Source organism: Athene noctua, chromosome Z, assembly GCF_965140245.1.
Source record: "Athene noctua chromosome Z, bAthNoc1.hap1.1, whole genome shotgun sequence".
NCBI lineage: Eukaryota > Metazoa > Chordata > Aves > Strigiformes > Strigidae > Athene > Athene noctua.
In genome coordinates this window covers 12537153-12564751 of record NC_134077.1, presented here as the reverse complement: position 1 = coordinate 12564751, position 27599 = coordinate 12537153, and the positions used below count along the sequence as shown (strand labels likewise).

General features: G+C 42.2%; 1 protein-coding gene across 5 annotated transcripts in view; it reads left to right on the top strand.

Annotated features, from left to right (window-relative positions):
- The window catches only part of PDZD2 (PDZ domain containing 2), a 139831-nt gene extending 112474 nt beyond the window's left edge, over nucleotides 1-27357 (top strand). For 4 of the 5 annotated variants that reach the window (XM_074931334.1, XM_074931332.1, XM_074931335.1 and 1 more), the window contains 11 exons: nucleotides 2087-2168; nucleotides 3139-3242; nucleotides 3986-4154; nucleotides 5322-6112; nucleotides 7239-7383; nucleotides 9308-12908; nucleotides 13588-13705; nucleotides 16951-17052; nucleotides 19460-19730; nucleotides 21741-21875; nucleotides 23289-27357. In XM_074931334.1, the coding sequence (XP_074787435.1) occupies nucleotides 2087-2168; nucleotides 3139-3242; nucleotides 3986-4154; nucleotides 5322-6112; nucleotides 7239-7383; nucleotides 9308-12908; nucleotides 13588-13705; nucleotides 16951-17052; nucleotides 19460-19730; nucleotides 21741-21875; nucleotides 23289-23455 (5685 nt within the window). In that variant the 3' untranslated portion in view covers nucleotides 23456-27357. The remainder of the gene's footprint in view (nucleotides 1-2086; nucleotides 2169-3138; nucleotides 3243-3985; nucleotides 4155-5321; nucleotides 6113-7238; nucleotides 7384-9307; nucleotides 12909-13587; nucleotides 13706-16950; nucleotides 17053-19459; nucleotides 19731-21740; nucleotides 21876-23288) is intronic. The other variant, XM_074931333.1, reaches the window with a different exon arrangement.
- The last annotated feature ends 242 nt before the right edge of the window (nucleotides 27358-27599 follow it).

Sequence of the window (27599 nt, the reverse complement as noted above, 5' to 3'; positions counted from 1 at the left end):
ATAAATCCATATCTAGGAGAACTCAGGTTTCTCATTTTATAATTAATTGCGTATTTTCTGCTAAATCAAATATACAAACAATAGACAAACTGGGGTCTGCTGCCCAGAGTTTATTATCATTGCTGCAAGGCCTTGTGCTGCTTATAAGAAAGAGGTTGTGATTCTGTTAGTTAAAGGTAAGCATGGAAGGGAGTAACAATTGGGCTTATAGCCTAAGATAACAGTATTTCTAGGGAGTCTGTATGCTGGGCTGAGCCCACACAATGGTTCAATTTGGTTGTGTTATTAAGGTTTATAGACTTTTTGGAGAGTCTTTAAGTAGCGTGAAATAAAAGCTCCATGGAGTGGAGCCTGCCCTCTTTCCTCCATCCTTCATCTTGCTGTGGTGGTGTCTTGAAAGCTGATGAGTGACCTAACCAGGTATCGCTGACTGAGTTAAGCTAATTGCTTGCTATTACTTGGTAACGGAGGGAAACTATCAAGTGGCTTCTATTACAGTTTTCCATAAGTGATATTTAAAATGACAACAAATCCCTTGCCAAGAAATGCTAAGAAAAACTAAAAGTTGGGCTGGAGAGACCCTAAAGCATTTTCTCCTCCGGGCAGTACTGAGTCTACAATCCCCCATAGCTGGATCCGTGAAGGAGTGCCCATATGGGGCCCCATATTTATTGTTATGTCACTGTCACCCTTTTTCTGACAGGACTGGGAGATATACAGAAGGGGGGAGGGGTATTTTTTATTTTATTTTATTTGCTCTTAATAACACATCAGTCTGCAGACTGTAGTTAGGAATTAGCTTGTCTCTCTCCAGTTTGGTCTGCTTGAGGAGTAGAGGATGCTAAAAATCAGAATTAGCAGAGCTTGCAGAAGTGTGGATTTTTGGTTAGCTTTAAACAAATACTGCAGTCTGCACAGCACCTAGTTTTACTCTTGGGACATCTTGTACCCAAAGGTTTGTGTAAAGGTCTTGGAGCATATTCTCAGGGCTTGGTCCATGTCCTTAGGAATGCCATGTGCCCCAGGAGCCTGGAGGCTTTTGATTTGCTGTTAGGTCATGCCACAGACTGAAAACAGAGATGTATTTCTACAAAGGCTTATGTTGTTGTGGACACTTTTATACTTAATCCTTGTTTTATGACACAAAAGGTCCACAGTACATTTTGTTGCTGAATATGTTCACTTTGGTGTTTTCATGTACTTCCAAGAGAAATACCACAAAATTTTCTTTCTTCTTGTTATTCTGAGTGACTGTGGCATTTAAACTATGTTTGAACTGCTGAGTTTGCTTAGGAATCTTTCAAATCTTCATGGTTCAGAAAGATTCAAGTTTCTAGTCTCTATTTATGCTGAATTTTAATTCATGTAAAACAATGTGCATAGAAATTATTTTTGACAGAATTAACTTGCTTTCTGTTTTTAAATATATATTTCTGCAGACTAGTTGTTCCTGTTATAAAATTATATGGAGTTTTCCAGTAATAAGAATTAAGTGCAAGGCAGTAATTCAGGACAAAATTAGCAAATATGGTAAACCAGTATTTATTCTTAAACCAGAGAAACATTAATTACCAATTACAGATTTAGGTTTTCTCTTTAAAAGCAAGGAGAAATGAAAATTAAAAAGACAGTTAATATCTCAGGAAGTCTGGTATTCTTCCGGTAGGTTAAGCGTAGAATATCTTCTGTTGCTGATGTGTGCTTGTACAAAGCAGTCTTTGTCTATTTTAAAGTAATATTTTCTCAATAAATCAATGTAGAGCATTTAATTGAGTTTAAATTGTGCTGTAATGGCTTCATTTGAATTTTTTTAAGTCTAGTGCTGTTTTATTTGTTTGCATAATGTGGCACTTGGACATGGTCTTCGTGAAGTCAGCAGGCTTCTGCCTCCCAGTTTCTGCAGGAGAGTGTTCTGGAGGAACTCTGAATAAGGGGACCAGGACTTAGGAGCTCTCAACTAGGTCTTCTTTACTGCATCTTTAAAAATAGTAGCATATCCTAAATGAATTATGTATTTGTAGTGATAAGTGGTCAGACTTTCATCTTCACTTCATCTACCCAGTTTGATTTTTGTCTTCCACTTCAGGTTTCTGAGCAGGAGATGGATGAAGCAATTGCACGTACTACCCACCGAGAGAGCAAGGATGCTAGCTCATCCCACATCACAGGTAGCAGCATGTTCTTTCCTAATAAGTGTCCTATTCAAGATGCAGGAATGTTTAACGACATACTCTTGGGTTCCCCAACATCAATATTTTGAGTGCCCTCAAAACAGCAGAACAGTTTAGGGAGTGTAATCACTCTGTCCACTGCAGAAATTTTATCAAAAACATCCAGTTCAGATGGATCACCTCCATAGCTCATGTTACTTACTTTGTTTTGCTGGGCTGCCATGATTTGAAAGTAGGGTTGCCAAGAGGTGGATGCTGTATCCTCTCTTCAAGATGAATGGGAAGCACAGCGTCCCAGTAGGGAAAGGACAGGAGGAACTGACCTCATCTGTGTACCCTTATCCATGTAGATGGGGAGGTGGGGGGAAAGATAAAGTATTGTAGTGTCCATTTGAAAAAGTCTAGATATTGCATACTGGATTATATGTTTTAACTCCATTTTAATCTTTGGGATCATGTCAAAATGTGTGCTCTGGCATTTGTCCGATGTTTTTGAACTCCAGATTTAGCAATTCCTAAAATGTTACAGATGAAGGCAAACTCTTGGCAAAGTGACTAATAAGGTGATTTTCAGACAGAAGTGTCAAACTTGTAATTATCATCTTTATATCTGTGTCAGCTAAGACCCTTTTTGAAATAGACCTTGCCAGTGGCTGCTGCTTTGTCTTTCAGTGATGCACCTAGTCAGCAGCACTCTCCAGTGGGTGATGAAGACCATCTCCTGCTCATCTCTTTTTTCATAGCTCTGTCCTGGGCTTGGCTGGCATAATGTGTCTCTAATAATGTTTTGCCTGATCAGAGGGAAAGTTTGTGAAATGTTAATTAAATCTCACTTTAGGAGAGCAATTCAGATAATAAATAAGTGGGATTAAATGCAGCCTTCAGCTCAAAAGGTAAATGAGGAGCTTCTTTGGATATATGGACCACAACTTGAATTTTTGACATCTAACTAAGCTGTATTTAACAGGAGCTGTACAAAAAAGTCCATCTCCTAGTGTGAAGGCCAAACAAGGAGAAACCTCGTCTTCCCTCAGCTGGACTATGAAACGCTTCCTGGAGCCAGCAAGCCGGGTAAAATGATTAGATACAGTAAAAACAGCATCTGCTTCAAATTCAGCTTTTACTGAAGCTCTTACGTGATCAAGGAGTTCAAAACCAAACCCCTATGCTCCTTCCCTGTCATATCGGCTCCATAAAAGGGTTTGTTTGTTACATCACACATTTAAGTCATGACAGCAGCAAGCTCCTGTTCATCTGGGTGGCTGTAGCCTTTGGGAGTGATGTGCAGAGCATGGTGGAGGAGCTGCTGCCCCTTCGAAGGCATCCCTGCTCTGTGGGAGGCAGGGACAGCTTTGGAGAGTCCTGAGCCTGTGGGCAGAAGGCTGAGTGCTTGGTCTCTCTATATAGTCATGGCAGTGGAGAAGTCTCTATATTTCCTGGGAAAGCCAAAGAAGCCATACCAGCTGTGTCCAGAGGTATAAACCCTTCCCTTCTCTCAGCACAGAAGGAGTATAAATGGAATTACACAAAATAGATGGTTTCATCCCTTGTTTCTGCATTGAACCACATCTGCAAAGGAGTGGGATTTGGAATCTTTATTTATTATACTGTCCAAAAATGTATTGATGTGCAGCATTTCAACCATCCAAGTTTGACACTTTGGCTCTCAATATACAGACAAGTCCCCTATTTTAAAAATGGGCTTTAAACTTCCTTTATTGACATGGCAATGTGAGTGGAGTTTGTGGTGCTTGCATGCAGGCAGGGGCTTTAAGTATCGATGACATCTGGTCACCAGGCTCACTTCTTTTCAGCAGGGATCTGTGAGCTCCGAGGCAGAGCTTTCCCAGTACTTCTCGCATGACAGTGCAAGCCAGCTCCCGTTTTCTGATGCTGTAACTGGCTCCTGTGACGAAGAACTGCTCCGTCAGAAGAACAGAAACAGTTTGTTGGATGACGGCTCTCTTCTTCCTGGCAACCTGAGTAAGCAACAGAAGTGTCTCTGGTCATTTGGCTAATGGGGGGAGAGTCACTGAGCACTGGTTCACTTTTCAAGAGTGCTGCGGTGATTCCTGTGCTGGTAAGAAATGCTGGGCAGTGTAGTGCAAGCCCGTGCTGGTCATATGAAATTCTGGAGAATGGAAGGGTCTTACAACAATGCACATAAATGCCTGTTTCCATGGCATTTTGTGCAAATTGCTGCTCTGATTATGTGAAAATGACTTTATCTGATTGATTTGGCTGAAAGTAGATTGACAGCACTGCAAGGTTTTTTTTCAAATGACTGATGATCATCTGATTGATTACATTTAAATGAAAGTGTTCATAGCTATCTCAAATACATAATTTCAAAATGTCACATATAGCAGTGCAAAAACAATCAAATGTTCAATTTGATATCAGATATTTTGCATATGTGTCTTTCTCCCTGTGGTAATTGACTGAGAGAGTCATACATTTCCTTACTGACATGCACCCGATCTCAAATTCAAAGGATATTACATTTGTTCTCCCTTTCCTGTTCTTCTTAAGTAGTGTCTTTGTCTACAGCTTATTTTTCTCTGGAAATTCATTATTTAATGCTTAAAAGCATTTTTAAATGTTAAAATACCCACAAAACAAAGCAAAACAGTAACAAAAAAACTTTCTACAAAATAAGATGCAGTTCTTTCTGAGAATGATGTGGAAAGGGTTCTTGGGTTTATTGGTCTTTAATTTGAAACTGATTGTCGTGTGCTTCTGTCTTTGTTCAGCAAAGCACTTTTCACTCTCTGTAAGTTGATGCAGGCAGTCCGGAGCATAATTTAAGCAAAACGTGAAAGAAATTCTGTGTTTAAAGTAAAATACAAATGTGAATTTGCATCCCTTTCTTCTTTAGGTCATAGTCATAATTTAGAAATCAACTGAAAATAGAACCAGATGTGCCATTAACTGATTCTGAGAATTACCCATAAATTGTAGAGCTATCTGCTGTGTCCCCCCCTTGCTATTTATGGTAGTTAGAGGGAGGACATGAAAAACCTGCCTTTTGCTTTGTGAGGAGAGGTTTAGCTTCCCTTGCAAACAGAGCCACATGTACTCTGCTGCAGTCAGATGCATGGTATTAAAAATCATCTATAAATGCAGTTAAAGTATAACTTCTTTTTCTAGCTGCTAGAGAAGCAGGAGTGGCAAAAGCAAATGGTCTGGCTTCTCCAAATAGTGGGAGATCGTCTGGCCTTCTCAACAAGCACGTGGAGTCTGTCCGACCCGGCATCCTCAGCGACAGCCCCAAATCTGCCCGCAGCCCCTTTCATCGACAGAGAAGGGTAGTTTTCTACGATGGTGATGTTAGTGATGATGACGAGAGTTCCCACTTGCAAAGAAGCCAGAGGGCCAAAAGCCAGGAGGACACTGGCATTGTTATTTCAACCTCATCTGTAGAAATCGATGATGAGAGCCAGGACAGTGAGTCACCTAGATACAGTGGCACAGAGACTTCTTCCCCTGTTTTCAGCAACTCTGTGGAGTCTGCAGACAGCACGCTGGAGCAAATTGACTCTCCTTTCTTCCCCATCATAGCATTCGATTACTCAAGTGTGCCTGAAGTTCGTCTTGGCAGCCTGAGTTTGAAGGAGCTCCGGGAAGCACAACTTGAATCTAAGAGATCACCAAAACTTGAGCACAGAGCAGTCACAAGAGTGAAAAGCATGATGAGCACTGAGTGCCGAAGCCTTCAGAGACAGAGGACAGACGAACATGGCTCTTATAATAAGCCTGTTGCAAGGATGCTCCCTCACAGCAAGAAGTGTGAAGCACCCGACGGGGCCGGGCAGGGCCAGGGTGAAATAGTTACTCTGGTTCGCAATGAGCACGAGTCATTCGGCCTGGATTTGGAAATCCAGGCTATGCCCTTAAAGGTTGTTGTCACAGGGCTGCGGCCAGGTGGAGCAGCAGAAATGGTATTTTTTTCATTTTGGTCGCCTTGTTGTGATTTGCTTTCACTTTGCAATGGGGGGGGGGGGGGGTGTGTGGTTGTTGTTGTTATTAAGCAAGTGGTCTGTTGAGAGTGAGTGCAAGGGAGATAGATGTTTGTCTCTGTTGGGCAAAACATCTCATTCCATATTGTTCTGAAACTGCTCTTAAATGAACTGTTTCTGACCCAGAAGCGCAGACTGACTGATTCAAAATTAAGAAAGTCAAGAGGCAGATCTACTGAGAGGGACTTGACCCAGTCACAGTTTTGAAGGAATACTATTCTTTTGTTTCCTTTTTTTTTATCAAGGGCAAAGACAAATTAAGTAAATACTGGTGGTAAAAACGTTTATTACATTCTATTACTCTATATGCACGTATTCCTGTATTACACAAATCAGCTACCAGGACACCTTAGACACTGGCCAGGTTTGCCAAGTGCCATGGTAGTACCAGTAACATGTGCACATATTAGTGTGGATACTTGCTTCGTGCCAGATGTGGAATTGCTGACCTAGACACAGAAGTGCAGAAAGAGGAAGAAGGATACTCTGGTGTACAAATCTGGATGTATTGTAGCAGTTTGAATTGGGCTCTGAGAGCTGGGGATTTGGGTTCTGTCCCTGTCTTTTTCTCTGACTTACTGTGCAGTGTTTTGAAACATGCTTAAGCTTTTACCTTAAGAGCTCAGGCCCTGCCCCGTTATTAGCAGAGTCTCATTGGCCCAGGGGGAAGTTATGACCAGGAATATAATTCATACATGAAATGCAAAAATGATAGACAGTGTTCCAGTCCTGAAGAAGGTAGGGCTGATCTATCCCTATTCATTTAAATGAAGAGGGCTATGTCCTCCATCCCAATACTGATCTATCAGAGAAACCAGCAGCTCTTTTGATCTTCCTGTTTGAGATTGGTCATTAGTTCCTCTCCTGGCAAAAGCAGTTTGCTTTTTATTTATGTGTTGGCAAACTGACAGCAGTGGTACCTGTGCTCTGCAGTGATGTGAAATAGTGAATTGCTCATAAGCCATTAAACACTTCCCTGCAATTTTTACCCTTGTAGGAGGGCTTCTGATGTGTATTTGTAATTTCCTTAAATCTGTCATTGCCTCAGGGATCAAGGGGCAGGATGGCTGTAGGAGATGAGATTACCACCATCAACAGTATCCCAGTCAGTAAGATGACGTATGAGGAAATCTGCTTGCTTATGCAGTGTCTTCCCACATCCGTAACCCTGGAGATCCAGAAAGCAGCACCAGGTGAGAGAGTAGCTTTGCTTTTGTACCATTTATTCTGAGTACCAGTGAAGAAAAATTCCCTTGGATCAGCTGGGTCTGATCTTCTTCTGCCCTGACTTCCCACATCAATTCAGAGAAAAAACAGGGGGTACATTGTGCCTGCATTGGTGAGGCAGGCAAAGCGTTTCATCACCAAACCAGTTTTCGGGGTCTGCCCTAGCACCACAATGAGAAGAGCAAACCTCCTCTGTGAAGTTTATAGTATGTCCCATACTTACAGTATGTCCCCCCTGCCAGGATTTGCAGAGGTCTGAGTGCAGACCTGGAGCTAACTTGGCAGTTACCCTGTCCAGACAACCTGGCTTACTGCCGTGCCTGTTCAATAAATATGTTGACCTTTTATAATGACATCTGTCTCTCTTAAATCTGAAGTTTAAGTAATGTTTTATGAATGTAGAAAAAGGTAATAAAAGCCTCCTTTCTTTCTTTCCCTTTCATGTGTTAGAATTCTCTAATGTGCAGAAACATGAAATACAAAACCCAAGAAAACTAGAATCTTATCAAAATGTTTATTTGCATGTTTCTTGTAAGAAGTTTTCTGGTTTGAATTGAAATATTTGATACTTCCTTAGTTTCTGCTCAGGGCTGATTTATGCTGCTACAGCAATATATGCATCCCCACAGACTGTACAAATTACGTGGTGTGGAAATAAGTGTTTGAAAAAGAAAAGCATACTTCTCAAATTCAGGAAGAACATAATATTTTGCTTCATTTTAGCTTATGATCTTCTTCTTGTACCTATTAATACCTGGGAGCCTAAAGTGCTTCCAGATGCTTCAGTTCCAGTTGCTCTTTAAGACATTCCTGGCTTGACAGAGTCCTGTACTTGTTTCCTTGGAATGCTGTGGCTTTTGCAAACTGATAGCATTGGGGTAGGGGTACGTTGGCACAGGTAACTCTTCTGCCTCACCCTTCCCCTCACCCTGTCCCACTGGCAAAGAGGGTCTCTTCAGTGTTTGATCCAGCACACTGAAGCAGGGCAGTGCTTCAAATCGTAACCTGACTGCTTCAAATTGCTCTTCTGAGGTGTCTTCTCCTTTGTGGACTCCAGGATGAATCTGCACTTCTTAACATGGGTGCAGATAATCCCACAGGTTCGTACAAGATTGGAGAGATGTGCTGGTGCGTTTGAATGGGCAGGAGAGGGTACTGACTCTGAATACACCCTTCCTTCTCCAGGCACTTTCTGGGTCTCATCTGGTAGTACTGGCCCCAGGGAGGCAAGCTTGAATGGGGATGGGTATCCCAGAAACAGTGTAGAAAGGCAATAGGGAGCTCAGTGTGTTGGCCAGGAACGGGTTAAAAATGTAGTGGAAGCAAGGAAAGGTTTGTGCTAGAAATCCTGTAAAGCCCATATGCGTAATGCTTGTACGACATCACCCATGCGTGTCACATTGAACACCTGCAGAAGTGCTGGGAGGATCAGAGTCAAGTTATTTATGCACAGTTCATCACTGTGTTATCTATTCACCTTTGTTTGCTATGCCAGGGCTTTGTGCACTCTCTGCAATCTGTTGGAGACATCTTCAATCAAAGAAGTAATGAGAAGCTGTACTGCTCAGCCTGACTTACTGCACACTGACACTTTGGTAGCTGGCTGCTTGACTGCTGAAATTTCAAAGATGAGAATTAAACTGATCATGACTACTTACCTTGGATAAGTGGATTGCTCCCTCCTGGGTGCTACTCAAATACACAGGGTTATGATTAATTTGAGTTGTTGTAAACACCATTACAGAAGAGGAGGAGTGCAGAGCAAAAGGAAAACATGTAGTCTGACTATGTGGGTGTCTATTTCTGTAATAAAACCTGGAGTTTTGTATATGACTTCCTATGTCTGACAGGCTTTTGCTTTTTTATTTATTTATTTTTCTCATGATACAGCTGTCAGCAGATTTACAAACCTCATCCTGTCTCCAGGGGTAGACAGTCACAATCAGGCCGATGTCAACAGCATCCTCGCAACTGGGGAAGAAGCGAGTGCTGGGAAGCAAGAAGGAACAGGTTTGCAAAATGCTGGTGTCGGCTGTGCGATGGAGAGAACAACACTGCCACCTGATGCCACGAGCAAAGACCTGCAGAGGGGTACCGTGAGAAGCAGCCGTGCCGAGGACTGCGCTGCCATCCCCATCACCGATATCGATGACTTGCTCAGCCAGATGGGTGCTCCCGAAAGCAGGGCTTCGCGCACCCCGTCGCGAGCAGAAAGCCCCCTCCGAGATGAGTACACCACAATGTGCTGCTGTGGGACTGATGAAGGCTGTCCCGGTTCTGAGCCACAAGCAGCCAAGGAGGAGCTGCTGGAAAAAACTGTGAATTGTGGAGCTAATGCACAAGGGGTTTTGGGGCTGTCTGTGTTGGATTCCATTAACACAGGCAAACTTTTTACTGTGAATAAAAACTCTTTAAATAACTATTCTAGGAATTTTAGCAGTTTAAATGAGGATGAGTTGCCTGCAGCAAACTCTCTGGAAGGTGAGAGAAGTGACCCGTTTCCAAAATCTATGTATGGGGCTGCGGAGGATTCTCACTCGGATGCAGAGTCTGTCACAGAAACCTTTGATAGTGCTAATGAGATGTTGCTTGGGCCTGGTGCTGCTGCTGGTGCCCCTGCAGTCTGTACTGTAATGGAGTCGGATGAGGAGCAAATTGAGATTTGTTGCATGAATGATGAGCTGCAAAAGCCTACACAGGAACAGCATCTCACAGCTGCAACAAGCTCATCCTCTCTGTCCCCACTGCACCCTTACAGCGACAAAGTTTTGCAAACTGAGGGCTGTGCAATGTGTGGGTCACTGGAGACAAGCATCAACAAACTAGGCTTGGAAGACCACAGTGGTCCCACTCCATGTCCCTCACAGTGTTCAGATGTGTCCTCTGCATCTTTGTGTTCTCCTTCCTCAGTTTTCCTGCCAGAAAAAGACATTCTAAAGAACTCAGTCAGTATCCCTGAAGTTTACTCTTTCTGTAACAATGGTGCCTTAAGTACAGAAGAACAGATGGGTTTGGGGAGCAGTAACGGACATACGAAATGCTGTGAATCCATTGGAGAAGAAGGGTCTCTGCACTGCAGAAAGAAAAGCTTTTGCTCTGCTAGAAATGTCAGTGGCTTGGACAACAACTTGCTTGAGAAAGAAGGATGTTGTGAGCAGAGATCCAAATCTGAAGCAGTGGCTGATGACTGTAGTCATGCTGTTAGTTATTGCTTAGTAAAGAAAGAAACCAACAGTTTGTCCAACTTATCTAAAACAGACAGCAATCATGTGAATGCATCGTCATCAAGAGCAATATCACTCAGGTCTCCCTTTCCCACTAGATCTAAAGATCCAAAGGCTAATACAACTCATGACTTGCCAGGGAAAAATGAGAAAATTAACTCTGTGACTTCAGGAAGGACTTCAAATGGAAAAGTCCAAAGCTCAGGCACAAATCACTGTAAAGGAGCTACAATACTGCACAGCCCATCCTCACAGAAAAAATCTTGTCAGGAGTCTAAGGGAATGGCACAAAAAAGTATAATGGACACCCTTTTAAATAATCAGAAGGCAAAAGCAGGACCAAAGCTAAAAGGGTTCACCATCAAAAGCAAAGCAAAGGCAAATTTGGATTCTTCTGGCATTAATCCTACCAAAGTCAGTGGGGCTGATCAGAAAAGGGCTTCTGTTTCTCCACAGCTGTCCCCCAAACTCTTGGGGAAGAAAACACCTTTGTCCCGTAATTCACCTACAAACCCAGATCCTGGCAAGAGCATTTCCACAGCCTCAAGGACTCTCAAGTCAGAGCTAGAAAATAAACCATCTCTGGTCATTTCCGAAGATCCACTTTCACCTGTCCTGAATGGTACCAACAGCCCAACAGCAAGTGGTGAAATGAAATGTAGCTGTGGAGAGCTAACAGACCTGCAGCAGGCATGGGGAAAGCCAAAAGAAAAGCAAGTTTCCATGCAGTCTGCACTGTATCAGGGTAAGGGTGCTAAGGTGGATGATTTCAGAGCCAGAGACAGTCAGTCCAAAGTCACATCATCTCCTCAGGGGATACCAAAAGTTGAATATGTGAAAGGGAAGACTGAGAACCCTGGAACAGGCCTGAATGCAATCAAGAGCATCTATAGTGCAGATGACTTTAGGCAATTAGATCTGCAAAACATAGGACCATCTGCTGGAGGCTCCTCTTCATCAAGGTCCCCCTCAGTTCAGCAGGAGCAGCTGGAAGGGCAGGAGATCCAGCGCACTTTCATTGAGGTGAAGCTTTCATCATCATCATCCTCTTCCTCATCCTCCTCTACCTCTTCCTCACCAGCATCATTTTTGCAGCTGCCATTGCTGGAGAAAACAGAAGAGGCGAACACAGAAGTGCCTCGGCTGACTGAGGAGGTGGGGACCATGCAGTATTTCTTGAAAGTGGATACTGCCGGAGACAGAAATCTCTATGGCTTGTCAAAGCCTGTGACGAGGACTTACTCGATGCCAGCCCAGTTATCGGGTCACTTGAGGGAGGACTGCCATGTTGCAGAGGTTCATCCTGTGCAAGGCCCCCAGGGCCCTGCTGCACAGGACAAGTGTCCCCAGGCAACAACAGGGATGTTAAAGACGGTCCATCTGAATCTGCCAAATGGCCAGAGTTGGAAGGAACATGCATATGCCTCCAAAAGTATCCAGAGGGTTTGTGACACATCCCCCTCAGCCAGCCACATTAGCTGCCCCACCACCGATAAGCTGAGGACCTTCAGGAGGAATTACTACTACTATGAGCTGAACTGGCCACATGAATCTACCTCATCCTTCTCCGTCAAACAGAGGATCAAATCATTTGAAAATCTGGCAAATTTTGACCGGCCCATTGTGAAGCCCATCGATATACACTCAGCTGTGAGGTCCCCCATTGCCCGAAGATCATGTGGTGGAATGGCCACTGCAGCCAGCCCCGCCGAAACTCCGCGAGCCTTGCGCCGCAGCTTGAGCTCCTATGGCGGCAGCCCGAGCCCGGCCAAGGCCGTGGCCAAGTCTCCCACCAGCACAGAGCCCACGCGTGTGGCAGAGGGTGGCAAGGAGGAAGGAAAGCCCCAGAGGAACGAGGAGGGTGGTGCTGAGGCAGCCGCAGCTGCCTTTCCCCCCCAAGCCTCGCAGGCATGCCGCAGCCGGGGCATGGGGCGGCCGCCGCTGTCCCGCTCCAGGCTGCGGGAGCTGAGGGCCCTCAGCATGCCCGACCTGGACAAGCTGTGTGGAGAGGGCTTCTCAGGGCCACCGCAGCCTGCCTGCTTCAAGACAGAGCTGGAAATCACACCCCGCAGAGCCCTCGGCATGCCTGCCCAGAGTGACGTAGCCCCTGCAGCCTGCTGCGGCCCCACTGAGGCAGGTGGGGTAGGAACGGGTATCGGCAGCCCTCGGGACAGCGGCTCGGGGACGCCAGGGTCTGCCTCAGATGATGACGTGCCCACTGGCAGCTCTCTGGATGGGGAGCGCGCAGAGAACAGCTGGTCTATCAGGTTGGTGTCAGCTTTGCTACCGCTGTTCTGTTTTTATCCCCACAAGCCACTCGCTAAGCAAAGCTTCTCCATTGCCACAGATCCACCCCAAAATGCATTTCAGATTCGACCCCAGCCCCCATTCCCCTCATTATTCAGGGTGCTGTTCTTCATGCTTTTGATTGCTTGGAGCCACCATGCTGCTGTCTGGTGACGGCCACACTTCAGCACAGGGTGAAACACTTCATCCTGGCAGGGTCGGGCTCCGCTTCTGTGTCCCCTCTAGCTGGTTTTGGTCAATTTTTGTCCATGTTACGACACAGCAGCTGCTGTAGAGGGGAGGCTGTGCAGCGCTGGCTGCCAGCACCACATGCGGTGACAAACGAGCTTGTTGTCCTGCCAGAAGCAGTGTTCAGATGTAACTGTCTCCTTGTTTTTGTTAGTGTCTGTTGCTAAAAGCATTGGGGAAGGAGGAGGGGAACAGAACAGGGACTGATTTTCACAGTTATTCTTAAATTGTCTTCTCTGCTGCTTCTCATTCTCCCAGCATACATTGCTGCTTACTTGCTTTCAAGATTTCTGCTTGTTAATGAGCTGGCCCTTCGTTTATCTTAATGCAACCTACATTGTATACCTGAAACATATCTCTACAAAGTCTAGAAATATAAAGCCGTCTTTTATACTTTCTTGTTCATTTTAGCTTGGATCAGCTGCTCATCTCAAGCCTGGACCAGCAAAAACTGCAATCTGTTTTGTCAGCAGTAGTACCAAAATGTGACGTAGCTGCTATGCTCCAAGAAGCCAAAGCACAAGTAAAGGTAAAACCCATAAAATAAAACTAGATTATTGGCAGAATTTTTAACGGTTTTATTAATGACAGATAAGATCTTTTCCAGTTTCAGAGCTCCTGTGGTAGGTTACAGTTAATGGTAGTTTTACTAATGTTGGTTTTTGAATGCCTGCTATAAACCCATAATAAATTTGAATGGCTTTTGTATAAGAAAGGGTATTGTTTGTCCAGTGCAAAAGCAGTTTTGAGCCCCAATAAACAGATCTATTTTAAGTGGAGAAGTATGCCTCCACTTGAGTCATTATTACAGCTGAGAAACTCCTGGGTTTGCCAATAATTGCATATTAGAATTTAACATCAGAATTTAACTATCCACCAACCATCTGGGTCAGACTCACTTTCTGCACCATGCAAGGGAAGCTCTGTTCCTCTCTCTGCCTGGAAACACTTTTGCTAGAAGCTACGATCACAGAAATTGAGTTTATTTTTTTTAATGCCGAACTGGTGGCTTGCTAAAAAAAAAAAAGCGGCTGCTGGAGGATTCACGAGAGACTCCTGTGACCTCTTTGCTCTCTTCTGGAGAAACTGGTTATTGCATTAAGATAAAGTCCTTCATTATCTAGGTATTTAAAGAAGGCCTCCGAAGTGAAATGACTGCCAGAATGTTACTTCCCTGTTTGCAGTGTTTGTGTTTTGGGGATACATCCACATCCTTTTTAAATCAGAACAGAAGTTGATAAAATGATGACAGCACTGGAGAGGAAACTGCCATCTGGTCTGCATAACTGCTGGCTGAGCTGCATTTAGAGCATTCCTGAGTCTTTTTCACAAAGGTTGCTATTTCAAACGTAGAACAGGCTGGGAGGAACTGGAGCTCCCCAAAATACCCAGCTTTACTTCCTTTCAGGGACAGCATAGCTAAACCTTGCAAGTCCCAAAAGCTCGGTGTGCCAAGAGGGTTTGGTAGTTTTACTGTTAAGATTGGGATTAGATTGTACTTCTGGCTGAAGGTAATTAAGTGTTCTTTAAAGTATTTCATATGGGGTCTTGGAGAAATTATTTATTTATGCCACTTTTCAAAGTCTGAGAACGCAGATATTTATAAAGCTGAATGCTTTTTTGGAATGCACTCCTCTGCATAGTTTCTTATCCATATTTAAACCCAGTATGGCACATACTCTGGAAAATGTTATGCTAGTCAAATGCTGGATTTAAGCGCTTAATAGGACAGTTCTTTGTAGTTACACAATTGCTGAAAAATTAGATGGACTGCCTGATTCGGACTGAGAGCTTCCCTGCGAAGAGTTTGTCATCATCTTTTTCTCTGAACAGTACTGAATTTACTGTTAGCATTTAATAAGTACTACTAATATAAAAAAGAAAACCAAAACAGGTATTTTGTTGTTTATACCTCTACAACCAATGATCTTTGGCTAACAGGCTGAACAGAGGTGATCACTGGAGGCCCTGTGTGGCCACTGTCTGGCCAAGCAAAGCAATAAGCATCCATAGCCATCTCTCTGTGCCCCATAGTACACGTGCGGGCGGAGGATGGCACTGAGAGCTGGGGAGGGAGGAAATGCACAACCTCGGCAGTGGGAAGCCAGCATTCAGACTGTTGCTGGCTCACCCAGGACATGTGGTCTTGTGCAACCCCCTAATATCTGAACCTCTGATGTTTTATTTTGTTTTTTTCTTCCCCAGTGTAAGCAAATTAAGTTGTGGCAGCAAGGTTTGGAAATAACCTGTCCTCTTAAACAAAAAGGGTTGCTATACTACTTAACAGTCAAATACAAGTGTTTACATTACCTTCACTGCACTTTTAAAGGAGCTAGCCTAGATACTTAACTGATTTTATTATTTCTAGCCTAACATAAAGCTGTTCTCACTTGAGTACAGGTGAGAAGGGTCTTAACATCTACAAAAGACTGTGGACTAATTTGATCAGCCATGACTGCTCCTCTCCTAAATGCTGATAGATCAGTGATGTGGAGCAGGGTGACATCTGTTTCTGACATTGGCTGTGTGCATTGCAGGGATGCCTCTAATGCAGAAAATCTTCCAGGGCCACTATTTGGCAAAAAAGCACACAGTGAAACCAAGAATTTGACTGTTGATTCACCAGAAAATAATAACCACCTGTTCCCTGTGCCTTTTGAAACAAAATTAAAAGGCAAATGCTGAGTTAAAATGTTTATTTAGTGAACTTAAGTCATTTAATGCTAAATAGATTAAGAGGTTGGTTTCTAATGATGTGCCATTAATTTTAGTGTTGGCAGTTTCTGGAAATGACTGATGTTGGATGGGATCCCAGGGAAAAGCTGAGAGACCTGCTTTCTACTCCCCACTTCTGATGCTCTGCCCCACAGATGGTTACTATCCCCTTACTCTACTGAATGCTTGCTTATAGTCCCCCTTACACCACAAAATGTGATTTCTGTAAGAGCATCTGGTTTTGTCTTAATAACCATTCAGAAGACAGCACCAGACTTGCTGGATGCGACTGCATCTATCTCCTGGCAAATTCTGTGTTTTGACAGCAGGCCATCACTTCAAAGAAACCCGCTTTACACCTTTGTTATGGTCTGGAGGCAAATTCAGCCCTGGTGCAGACCTGCACCAGTGTCTCTCCTGTGCTAGATGCTCCCATTTCCACAAGAGCACAGCTTAGACCCATTTTGGATCACTAACAGGCTCCTCACTTTCATCTCTCAAGTGAAACATTTTTTCCTGCTGTCCCATCTAACCTTCCCAAGCTTCAGTTTGTAGCCACTAACACTTGCAAGGTTGTCCAGCATTGCTGAGAAGAGGTTGATGCAACTGTCCTGCATTACATCTTTGTAACTGCCTTTCAAGAGGAAGGAGAAATGCAATTAAAAAAGTGTTAGTAATTCCCTGGAAAGTACGGTGCTTGATCCGGAAAGGTGTATGGAAACCATTGAGTTTTGACTGCAAAATGTCAAGCAATGCGAAGTTGATTGCAGCCTGTGAAAATTAGACTGTCCACAGTTTAATACACTTCACTATTCTAATTTTGACTTTGCTTTCTAACGTGAAAAAAACTTTGCTGTCTCCTCTGTGGCTGCTGCTCGTCTGTATGTTGAACAGAAACGCATTTAACATCTCTGTTTCAATTCCTTGAGTTGCTTTTTTCACCTGCTGTAATATGAGGGTATTGAGAATTTGTCATTTTGTGCGTTAACATGGTCTCGATCTTTGGTTTTGTTTTTTTCTTCTCTTCCCCCTTCAACTCCACCTCCATTTTTCTGCTAGAGCAAAGAAGACACATACTTTGTAGTCTTGCACAAAGAAGAAGGAGCTGGCCTGGGATTTAGTGTTGCTGGAGGAATAGATCTGGAACAGAAATCAGTCACAGTAAGTGATGGCTGCAAGTCATTTTTTTGCAAAGTTCACTTTAAAGCAGGCTAGTGATGAGATCAAATGCTCGTTTATCAAGACTCACTGCAAGTCATTTACAGTCATAAAACAGTGTCTCTCAGAGGCAGCTGTATACCATCTGCTACTGAAATCACAGAGTGTCTGGGAAGCGCAATTTTCATTATTAGAGATGGATGCCAATTATGTTTTCAGTCTTTAAAAGTCTGTTACTGGCTAGGCTCGGCGAGATCTAATTCCTATGCATGTAAATGAAATCCTGCATGCAGTTGCAGTGCATGCAACCTTTTAGGGAAGATTTTCATTCCCAGCCCTTGAAAGTAAACTCTGTACAGCAGAGTTTTTGAAAGGTTTTGCAAATCATGAGAATGACTGTTTCAGACCTTATCAAACATTCTGGATTTCACGTCACAAATTTGTGGGTGGTCAGAAAATGAGGGTTGTTGTGGGTGGTCAGTAAATGAGGGCTGGTTGGTTGTTTTTTAAAACATCTTATATAGCATTCTGAACCAAAGATACTGTGTGCCATTAAGTGATGTTGATGTGTAAAAAGTGATACCAAGCAACTTAAGTGCTGTTCAAAAACAGATCAGTGAGACAGAAAATTCCAAGACAACCAGTGTCCTGTGTGACAGTTTCTTTACACAAGACATGCATTTAAATTCTGCCCTGAAAGAGAGAGAGATCCATTAAGTGCTGAGATTAGAAGAATGTATGTTCTCCGTCTGTGGGGCCTGCAGCAGCAGCCCTTGCAGGAATCTTCTGGGTTTTGACAGAAAGACCAATATAAGTAAATATATTTTACATTAAGCAGCCATTGAGTTAGAACATGGTCACAGTCCAGGGAACGAACTCTACTTCTCTTGCTACAAAGGTTGTGTTCCCTGTCTCTGGCCCAAACACTTGCAGTGGCAGCTGTGAGGCAAGAGGAAAGCTCAGCAGTGTATCACCCCAGAAAACCTCATCTAGAAACTGGGACACTATGTAAAAATATGATCTTGAGCTCTGTCAGGCTGAGTAGCTGATGAAGTCTTTCGCCTGAATGCTGTTAGCCATGAGACCAAAAGAGCATCAGCTCCTGCTTTTTCCAGATCCTTTGTTCAGTGTGTGTAAAGCATGCTTCTCAAGTGGGGAACATTTTCATGTTCTTGACCTACTGGGATTCTGGGTCTTAGCTGGATGTAGGGTTGCCACTGGGTGCTGAGCTGCTTAGATGGGCTGTTCTGCCCACACTTGGGTGCAGAAATAGGAATGCCTAGTGAGTTTCACAGTACCGAGGAGCTGAGTGTGTGAGGGGAGGCAGCAGATGTTTTGGACTTGATCATTGTATTCCACTTACCTCTTCCATTTGGGTAGCTACATCTGTTATTCCAGCTTTGAATGCCTGCTTAAACTGGCTGGAAATTTATCTCCTTGGATCTGTAGGGTTGTGGCAGGAATGACAGGTGCCCATCTCAGCATAGCCCTGCAATGGGGGGGAATAGGACCCAAAAGGCTTCTGATTCCTCACTTTTGGTCTGGATTTTTGGATCAATTCCTAGATAAAATGCCATGCAGAAGTGTGTCAGTTGCCACCTTGAACCTTTGCCCAGCAGACTGTATTCTATCAGCTAAAATTATAGTGCCTAACGGGCAGATCTTTAAATACTGGGTCTTGAGTCTTTTAGTCAGTTCTTACTGTAAATGGTGCACATCTAATTCTCAGCTGCACTTGCGAGTTTACTCAAAGTTTAATCCCCTCTGAATAGAGGTGGGTTTTTTTCTCTAGAAAAAAAATGCATTTCAAGCCACTAAATCATCCCTTTGCATCTATTTGCATATTTGATCATCCAAATTGAGATGGACAGCCAAGTACTTTTACAGCTGCAAGAAGTCAGAGCCCTTCTGTGCACAGATGCTGTGCACCACTTGGAAGTTTGCATTTGAAAACAGCACAGGATGTGTGTCCCAGTCAGTGGGAATTTGGGGAGTGAGTGTTTCACACCGCAATGTTTTTCTTGGTGTTTGCTGTAGCACGGGTGTGGATTTAACCTATGTGTCACTTGAAGTATGTTAATTGAAGAGTTTCAAGTAGTTCAGAGAAAGCGTGAGTGATTTGTGATGTTACATTCTCTAGCTGGTTTTGGTTGTCTTTGGCTTAGAAATGACCGTGCGATAACAGCATCTTTTCGTCTGCTTTTCCCCCCATCCCTAACTGCAGCTTTTGTCCAGTCATTTAGGTCTTAATAATTGAGGGTGTTCATTGGAGCAAACGTTGCATGCTTGATATCCAGGCAGTAAGCACTGAGTACAAACTTTGGTAGGGTCTCCATGTTCACCTTGGCCTGTAGAGCACTATGTGTGGTCATGAGGTTAAAGCATCCTTAAGTTAAAATCTTTCTCGTAGGTCCACAGAGTGTTTTCAAAGGGAGTGGCATCTCAAGAAGGGACTATTCATAGAGGAGATCTTGTTCTGTCAATCAATGGCAAGTCTCTGGCAAGCTCAGTCCATGGTGATGTCCTGAATACTCTTCATCAGGCAAGACTCTACAAATATGCGGTCATTGTCATCCAGAAGGAAAAAGACAAAGCAAACAACTCCTCCAGACTTGAGATATCAGCTACTGGCAGAAAATGTGTGGGGTCTGGAAAGGATGTTTCCATGGAAATAGGAACAGGTATGATCTTTGTCCAAGAACAGTTGGAAGAATTCCTTGCAGAGCAGACTGAATGGAAAAATGTCCATGTGGTTTAGATTAAAAGCATCTGTGCCTTATGTGATTGAAGGGAGCAAATGAAATTACCTTTAAATTTTATTTGTTCTCTTTGGAGCCTAAATGCAGTTTAGTTTTGGTTTGGGTTTTTTTAAATATCATAACTAGGCAGAAACTTAGCAGGACATTTAGGGCCTAATCCAATTTCTGCTAAAGTAGTGATTCCACATATTCTTCCAATCCAGGATAAACTCCTTTTAAGTAATAACGGTAGTCAGTGCAAGAAAGTAAACAATCAAAAAAGAAAAAACAAACAAACAAACAAAAAAAAAACCAACCCAAAACCCTCAAAACCCCAGGTTCTGCAGTTTGTTATGCATAGGGATTGAACTTCCTCTCTGTAATAGCAGATTTCATAATGTTTCTACTAAAAACATAGAAAAAATTATTTCGGTATGACAGTAAATGGAGCTAAGCCAAATCCAAGCCAGCCATCCCATAGGAAACTAGGGATAAACGGTTTAAGTGGAAATGTATCAGTAGAGTAGTAAGTTCCTGTTTGGGAACAAGACAGCATTTCAGTGTGAGGGCTGCACTTAGGGTGTTACAAACAGATCTCTCAGATTTTTTTTAGCATTAAGACACAACACCCATTAGTACCCATCTGTATGCCGCTGCTTTGGGAGCAGTGGATGACCTGCTTCAGTCCTGCCCTGCTGCAGTGGCCCTGGGAGGGAGTGGGCAGTGGTTGCAGCTTATTGCTGAGAGATTCGGTGGTATAGCTTCCCCTGCCTTCCAGGGCAATACCAGGCACTCGGCTAAGACCACCCCAAAACGAGGACATGGAACTGCCACTCACTCATTTTTAACCTGTGGTTTTTAACCTGTGGGCCATAATTATTATGGTTGGGTTTGCTTTTTTTTTTTTTTTCTGTAGCTGTTTTTATTGTTTTATGCTTTCACTGGGTTTTATACTACAGATTTTTAATACAGCTTAAAAGAAGTAGGAAGCACTCTGTAAATTAATGGATCAACCTTTCTGGAATTTTTCCCATGTCTATAAATATATGTAATTACCTCAGAATCCCTTTCTACGCTGAACTTGCTGTGTCCACGGTAGCAAATGCAGAGTATCTGCTGGGTGCAGGCACTAGGGGGCAATATTAACCACGTAGTATTGGGTTATGAAGAACGTATTTCCATCGTGTAAGGCAAAGCACATCTTCAGCTGTTTTAGATAACATGTAAAGTTGTTTGAGATAACGGTAGCAGCAATTTGTGATAATGCAGACTGCATAATTTTTACATTCACACAGGGCAAAGAGGGTCCTGTTTTCCAAAACTGTAGATTTATTTCCTTCTAAGCAAAATCATATTTTATGTCAGATACAGCAATATTGTGGTCTAAAAATTTCTGCTATGTAGGAGGCAGGATGCACCTCCAGGTAATCATGGTTATTTCCATAGATATGAGACCAGAAACAATTATTCACACTAGTGAGTGATTACAGATTTTTCCTGAAGAGGATGGAATATGTTTGTTTAATATAATGCTTTATTCATTACTCTTATTTAAAAAGATGTGGCTCATTGAATAAGCAATTCGGAACAAATTAAAGAAAAAGAAATGCTCTCCACTCATTATTTTTGTAATTTTTCAGTTATTTTCTTGAAGTTTTGAGTCTTAGCTAAATCTGCTAAGATTTAATTTTGCCCAAAAAATGCCTTGGCAGGTTTTTGTTGAACATGCAAAATGAAAATATCTCTGTGTGTAGATGCATTTTGTATTGTCTCCCCTTCACAGCTGCAGTAATACACATTCACTTCTGAGAATCTGCGTGACAACGTGTTCTAGTCTGAATATGAGCTGAACTCTGAACTGCTTTGTCACTGCAGCAAAAACAAACTCTACAAAACACAACTTGCAATTTACTGTTAACTGCATAACAAGATGCTATGTATATTCTGTCACAGATCCAGACCTGGATATGAATGATGTAATCTGCGTTGAATTATTGAAAACCTCTGCTGGCTTGGGATTCAGTCTTGATGGCGGAAAAGCTTCCATTGCTGGAGACAGACCCTTGCTTGTAAAAAGAGTATTTAAAGGTACTACAAGCATGCAGTGGATATCATCCCAGTTTTCCTTTTGTGCATGTACAGACACTTTAATTCTTTGGCTCCATTTTTTCTTTCTTTTTTTTTTTTTTTTTTTAAGCAAGGGTGGATTTTGTGGTCTTTTTTTATTACCACTTACTAGCCAAAGTGGTCACTAAAAAAACCACTCATGGGAATGGCTAGGGATTGCATCTTCTAGTAAATGTTTGTGGAGCAATCTGATTTACTAAATATGATGCAGTTCCTTCCTGGGCCTGTCCACTATTCTAGACATTAAATAACAGCAGCAATATCATATGCAACGGTTTGAAAAGTTCATGCCTTACCCAGTTCTCTTTTCTAAGAGAAGCACAGTCTAGGTAATGTGTGGTTCATCAAAGCACCATCCTGCATTAAAGCCAATTACTGATTTTACAAGTTTTTTGTCTTTGTTGGGCTTTTTTTTTAGATATTGGTATTAGCTTTTGCCAAGAATATATGATGTTCATTCAAAAACTGCCGCTCTTGGATGCTTTGTTTGTCAGCCATAGTTAATCTTACGTGAACTGTGTATAGAAAGGAGACCAATCCCACAACTATGCTGTGATTTTAATATGTCTTAGTCTGAGATTCAGTTTAGTGACAAATGTGGCACTTTCTAAAGGAAGCTGAAGCTCTCAATGAGGCTGCGGGTACGCAGCATTTTTACAGGATTACTTTTCAGTGGTTTATTCTCTCATCAAAGGAAAATGTCAAACTGGTGTTTCCTGAATTGCTTATCAATTTCTCTCTGTGTGCTTGTTTTCCCATCTTTAGAAATTGATTCTGAGGATAAAAAGCATGTTTAATTCTTGAACTCATTAATGTAGATCCTTAAATACAGTCCTTCCCCCCTCCCTACGATGGCTGATGTTGGTTAAATTATCATTACGGAAACATACTTTCATCAGCGGTGAAGGGTGTGCCCCTCTCTAGGAGCTGTTTCGGTGTCTGGTGTGTTTGTCCTAAGTTTGCTACCCATGTCTGATTTGTTCACCCCTGTTGCCTGAGTTTTACAATCTACTGCTTTAGTTGCTCATTACCATGTTAAAATTTTGTTCGAGAAAATATATCCATGCCACATTCAACCTTTATGTTTATTTTATTAACCAGGTTTTCTTACAGCTACAGAGATAATGTACAGCATATTTAATGCACTCATGCTGCTTTCTTCAAAAACAAGCAAGGATTTATCTTAGTGAAAATAACATTTTCTCTGAGTTGCAGCATGAGGTAGATTGCTGGACCTCAGCTGAACGTAAGTGACTTGTACTGAAATTGCTGATGTTGGAAAAATGGTCAATTTGCTGTTCATCACAGTGGAAAGCAAATTTTTGTGGATTTACTTTTTTCTTCACACTGACTTTTTTCCCCTCTTGCTCCTAGGTGGTGCTGCAGAGCAGTCTGGAAACATAGAAATTGGAGATGAAATTCTTGCTGTTAGTGGAAAATCATTACTTGGCCTCATGCATTATGATGCCTGGAACATTATTAAATCTGTGCCAGAGGGCCCTGTTCAGTTACTAATCAGAAAACACAGAACTTCAATATGATGGAAGCACCACATCTAATCACACATGCTAAGACAAAACATTTTAAACTGTCTACAAGCTGTCTTTGTTTCTAAAGCCACACAGAAGTGTCTTAATGCTCTGCAGAGAGGTGCTAAGAGCCTTGGAGAACCACTGAGCAAGCATGTGATGAGCATCGTAAAAATCTCACCTAATTATTGAGGATGAAGAAAGCCAAAAGTTAGAGACATTTTTGTATTATGTGGCAGTTTTAATGGAACTTCAAGACCTCTCCTGGGTTTGATACAAAGTATTTTGACTGAGATAAATAACACTGTGCCTGTCCCTGATATTTTTAGTATCTGCAGAGCGTTGAGAGTATAACTTGTTGGTTGCCATCCTGTTGTCAAGGATGGGTATTTAGACTGTACTATATCACCTAGCTGTAATAAGACTTCAGGACGCTTACTTAGGGTCTGGTCCTTTTTTTGTTGTAATAAGAGAATGTCTGGAACAATCTCACTTTATTCTTCTAAATGCAGTTTTGCTAAAAATGCATGACAACAGAGTATAATTTTGCACAACTTTTATGCCTAAAACATGAGCATTTTATTGCAAAGCTGAAAAATCCTCTTAAAACTGATAAACTAACTCAGCATCCACCACAACTGAATCTGCTCTTAGATGCAACTTGTATCTGAAAGCACTTATCATTAATGCAGTAGAAATCTGTGAGCAAGAAAATCATGTCCAAATAATAGCTAATTCTCCACCAAGGTGTAGACTGAGTTGATAGTTGTGGTTAAAATGGGAGTGATAAAAATTGGGGATAAATTGGGACAAAACATTAGAAGCTTAAATTTTCAAATTTAGGATTCTAATGTTAGGCACCTTTAAAATATATATTTTTTAAAGGGGGATAATTTCAAGTGCTGAGCACTTGCAGATCCCACAGACTTCAGCGATCACTGAACACGTCTGAAAGCCAGGCCGCATTTATTTGGCTGCAAAGGCTTAAGGCTGCCTGACTTGAAACACTCAAGCTGGAAAATGGTGGTCTAAGGATGGGGATTGTAACAGATTAAATCTGAACTGGCCATATTTGTGGTGGCTTTTAATCGCTCTTTTTTATTTTCTCCTGTCCAGTATTTATTTTTGCTTGTGTGAGAGTGGGTGAGGATGTGTGTGGAAGATAGAAGTGTGCCTGGCTGTGTCAGGAATGGGCTGATGCTGAGAGTTCTGGATGGTGAAACTGAAAACTGTGTAGATGGGAGAGACCATGGTGTTAGATACAGCAAAACTGAAAGGGTTGCAGTGCCAAAGGCGCTTAGTTTGGATTGTCTCACCTCTACTCACAGTGGAGGTATCAGTAGCGGGCCATGCTGCTGAATGTTATTTATAGTCTGCTGTGTTGGGAGGAGAGTGTATGGGTGCAAGCAATTAGACTCTGTTATTTATCTTCCTACATCTGGGGATAGCTAAACAACATAAAAGATACAGGAGGAAATGGGCCAGTGTCCTTATCAGCTGAGAACAAGTTGTTTGTTCCAGAGTGCTCAGGTTGTTTGTTGCATTAGGCTGGAGACTGCTTGCAACCTACATGCCTAGGGTGAAGAGATCTCAGCCTGGAACCGGTCCAGATCTGAGGTGCTGCCTACATTTGTAGTGAGCCAAGACACTGCATAGCTGTTAGAAAAAGGTCTGGGCTTGTCAGTTGGCCCTACCCCAAGATCATACTATAGTTCAGTTTATTTACATTTATTCAACAGTGCTTGGAGCTATTGCTTCCAGGTTGGTGGAGCACTCACTTTGGTTCATTTCTGTGACAGCTTTATTAGACTGCGACTCGTGATGTGCAGAGGAAAATTCAGTTCTGCAAGGCAACCTGAGACCAGGTGAGCAGAAAAGCTGTGCTTTGTTTGCCTAAAAATGAATAGATTTAATTTGTTTTCAGTGACATATTAGCATGTGAATCCAGGGAGAGATGCAGCTTTTGGTTACAGGAAAGGCAATACTTTATGTAGTCCTGCAGCTGCTTTGCCTGCAGGATTTCTGTTGAAACTAATTCACCTTCAGTGCTGTGAAATGACTGTGGAGTTTGTTCCTCTGTGACCCCAAAGCTCAGCTGCTCTGCTGGGCCCAGCCCTTGCACCCGGTCACCTCCATGGTGGGAGAGGCTTCAGGAGGATGCAGCACTTGGGGTCAGAGGACCACACTGAGGTTGCAGGCCTTTGCTGGGTTAAGAGAGGTTACCCCTGCATGTTTGCTGAAAAACAGGGAAAAGACATTTGGCAGTGACAATTAAATGGTGAGGCCTTGTTCCGGAATGACCAGTAATAGCGTGTATAATAGATACATAAATGCATGTGGAATTTATTGCAGCGTAGTGAATACATACCTGTTTACGTATAATACGTACAAGTGCAGTACCGACTTTTTGCTACTTTAATGTGGTAAATCACAATTGTGTTGTAGGAAATGGCATTTTTTTTTCAGTCCACAGTTTAAAATTCTGGAGGTTCCAATGCAGGGAGGCGTATGTATCCCTCACTCCTAAACCTGTGTGAGCTCAAAGGTTAAGTTTTCCTTTTGTAAATTAAGCTTAATTTGAGGTGTCTTAAGATGATACGTGGTGAGTATTTTCAGACGCTTATTTGCAGGTACTGTTCATTGTGAGTGATTTAGAAGGCTTTCATTTTTCAGTAATCGAATACTATTCAGTATTTTATTTTACATGCACGTAGATATATGTTGGCTGAGTAACAGCAAAGAGAGGTGGGGATTTTTGTGTGTGATTCAGTAGTGGCTATAATTTAAAAGATATGTTTAATGTTTTAAGTCTGATAGTTACCGTGGGTAGAATGATACACTACTAACATTGCAGCAAGAAAAAAAATAGTATTTAACCTGATTGTTTCTGTTCCTGAAAATACTTCTTTTTTTTTTTTGGTGAAAGACCCATCTTTACTGATATACCAGTGTTGATATGATTACAGTAACATTTCCTAACTTCTCTATTGGGGTGACATTCCCCATAACACCCCCAGGATTTATGCAACATGGATCTGCTGTATTGCAAACAGGATGGCTAGACCAAACAGATGTAGTGAACCTTTGCTTATGCACCTGGTAAAGTAAATGAGGATGAAATTACAGACTCAGTCTACAACTCTTCGGCAGGGACCAAAGGCATTCCAGATAAGGTGAATATATGCTCCTAGATGAAGAAGGTCTGGTGGAGGGCTTTGCTGCTTCCAGGTCTGGGGCAGCTCAGGGTGCACATCCTGGATATGAGAGTTGGCTCTGGTGCGATACTGCCATTGTGTATTCTGCAGCCTTTTGTACCTGGAACCTCTTTCCAGCTTCTGCAGGGACTGCATCTGTATTAAAAACTCTTGAGATTAGGCCTAAATTAGGGAGGGAGCAACATCTGATCATTTTCTTGCTAAAAAAATAAAATAATATTAAGGCAGATAAGTATTAAGAAACTGTTGAGTGATTCATATTTTCTGATTACCCTCACTTAAAATTAACCCCTGTTAATGTTCTGCAGTGGTTCTTGTCAAAATCTGAAGGAACTGTTCCCAGATGGGAGTGTTTACCTGCTTCTACGTTTAGAGTATGTAAATGTACAAGTGGAAATATTGATGAAGAGTAGACTACGTCATGTGAGAAATGGGGATCCCACTCTAGGTAGTTTTTGTGTGTTAGACTAATACACTTATTGTATGATACTGTATATTTACACTTTTATTTATATAAATAAAACTTCTTTTAATGAAAACTGTTTAATATGCCTTGAATATTATAAAAAAGTGAGTGCAATAACATGAAATAGATTGTACATTTTTCAATTTGCTGTCTCTGTTATGTAAATCTGTATCTCCATAAACTGTTTTGTTTGGGTTTTTTAGTGATTTTGGAAATAAATGGTATCCTTAGTACTCCTCTAAATATTTATTTCTGTTATGCTGAAGTCTGTCTGTTCCACAGTTAGAATTGACATTGTAGGGACAAAGTTGTCAGGAAGAGCACAGTCAAAGACTTAAGTGTTAATGCTGTCCAGATGTGCATCTAATCTAGAAGTCAAATACTATCATCTAAGAACTGCCATTCAGTGTGAAGAGGGTTAAAGTATTTGAGAAGTGTTAGAAGGTGGTGTATAGGACCTGCTTCGTAATCTTGG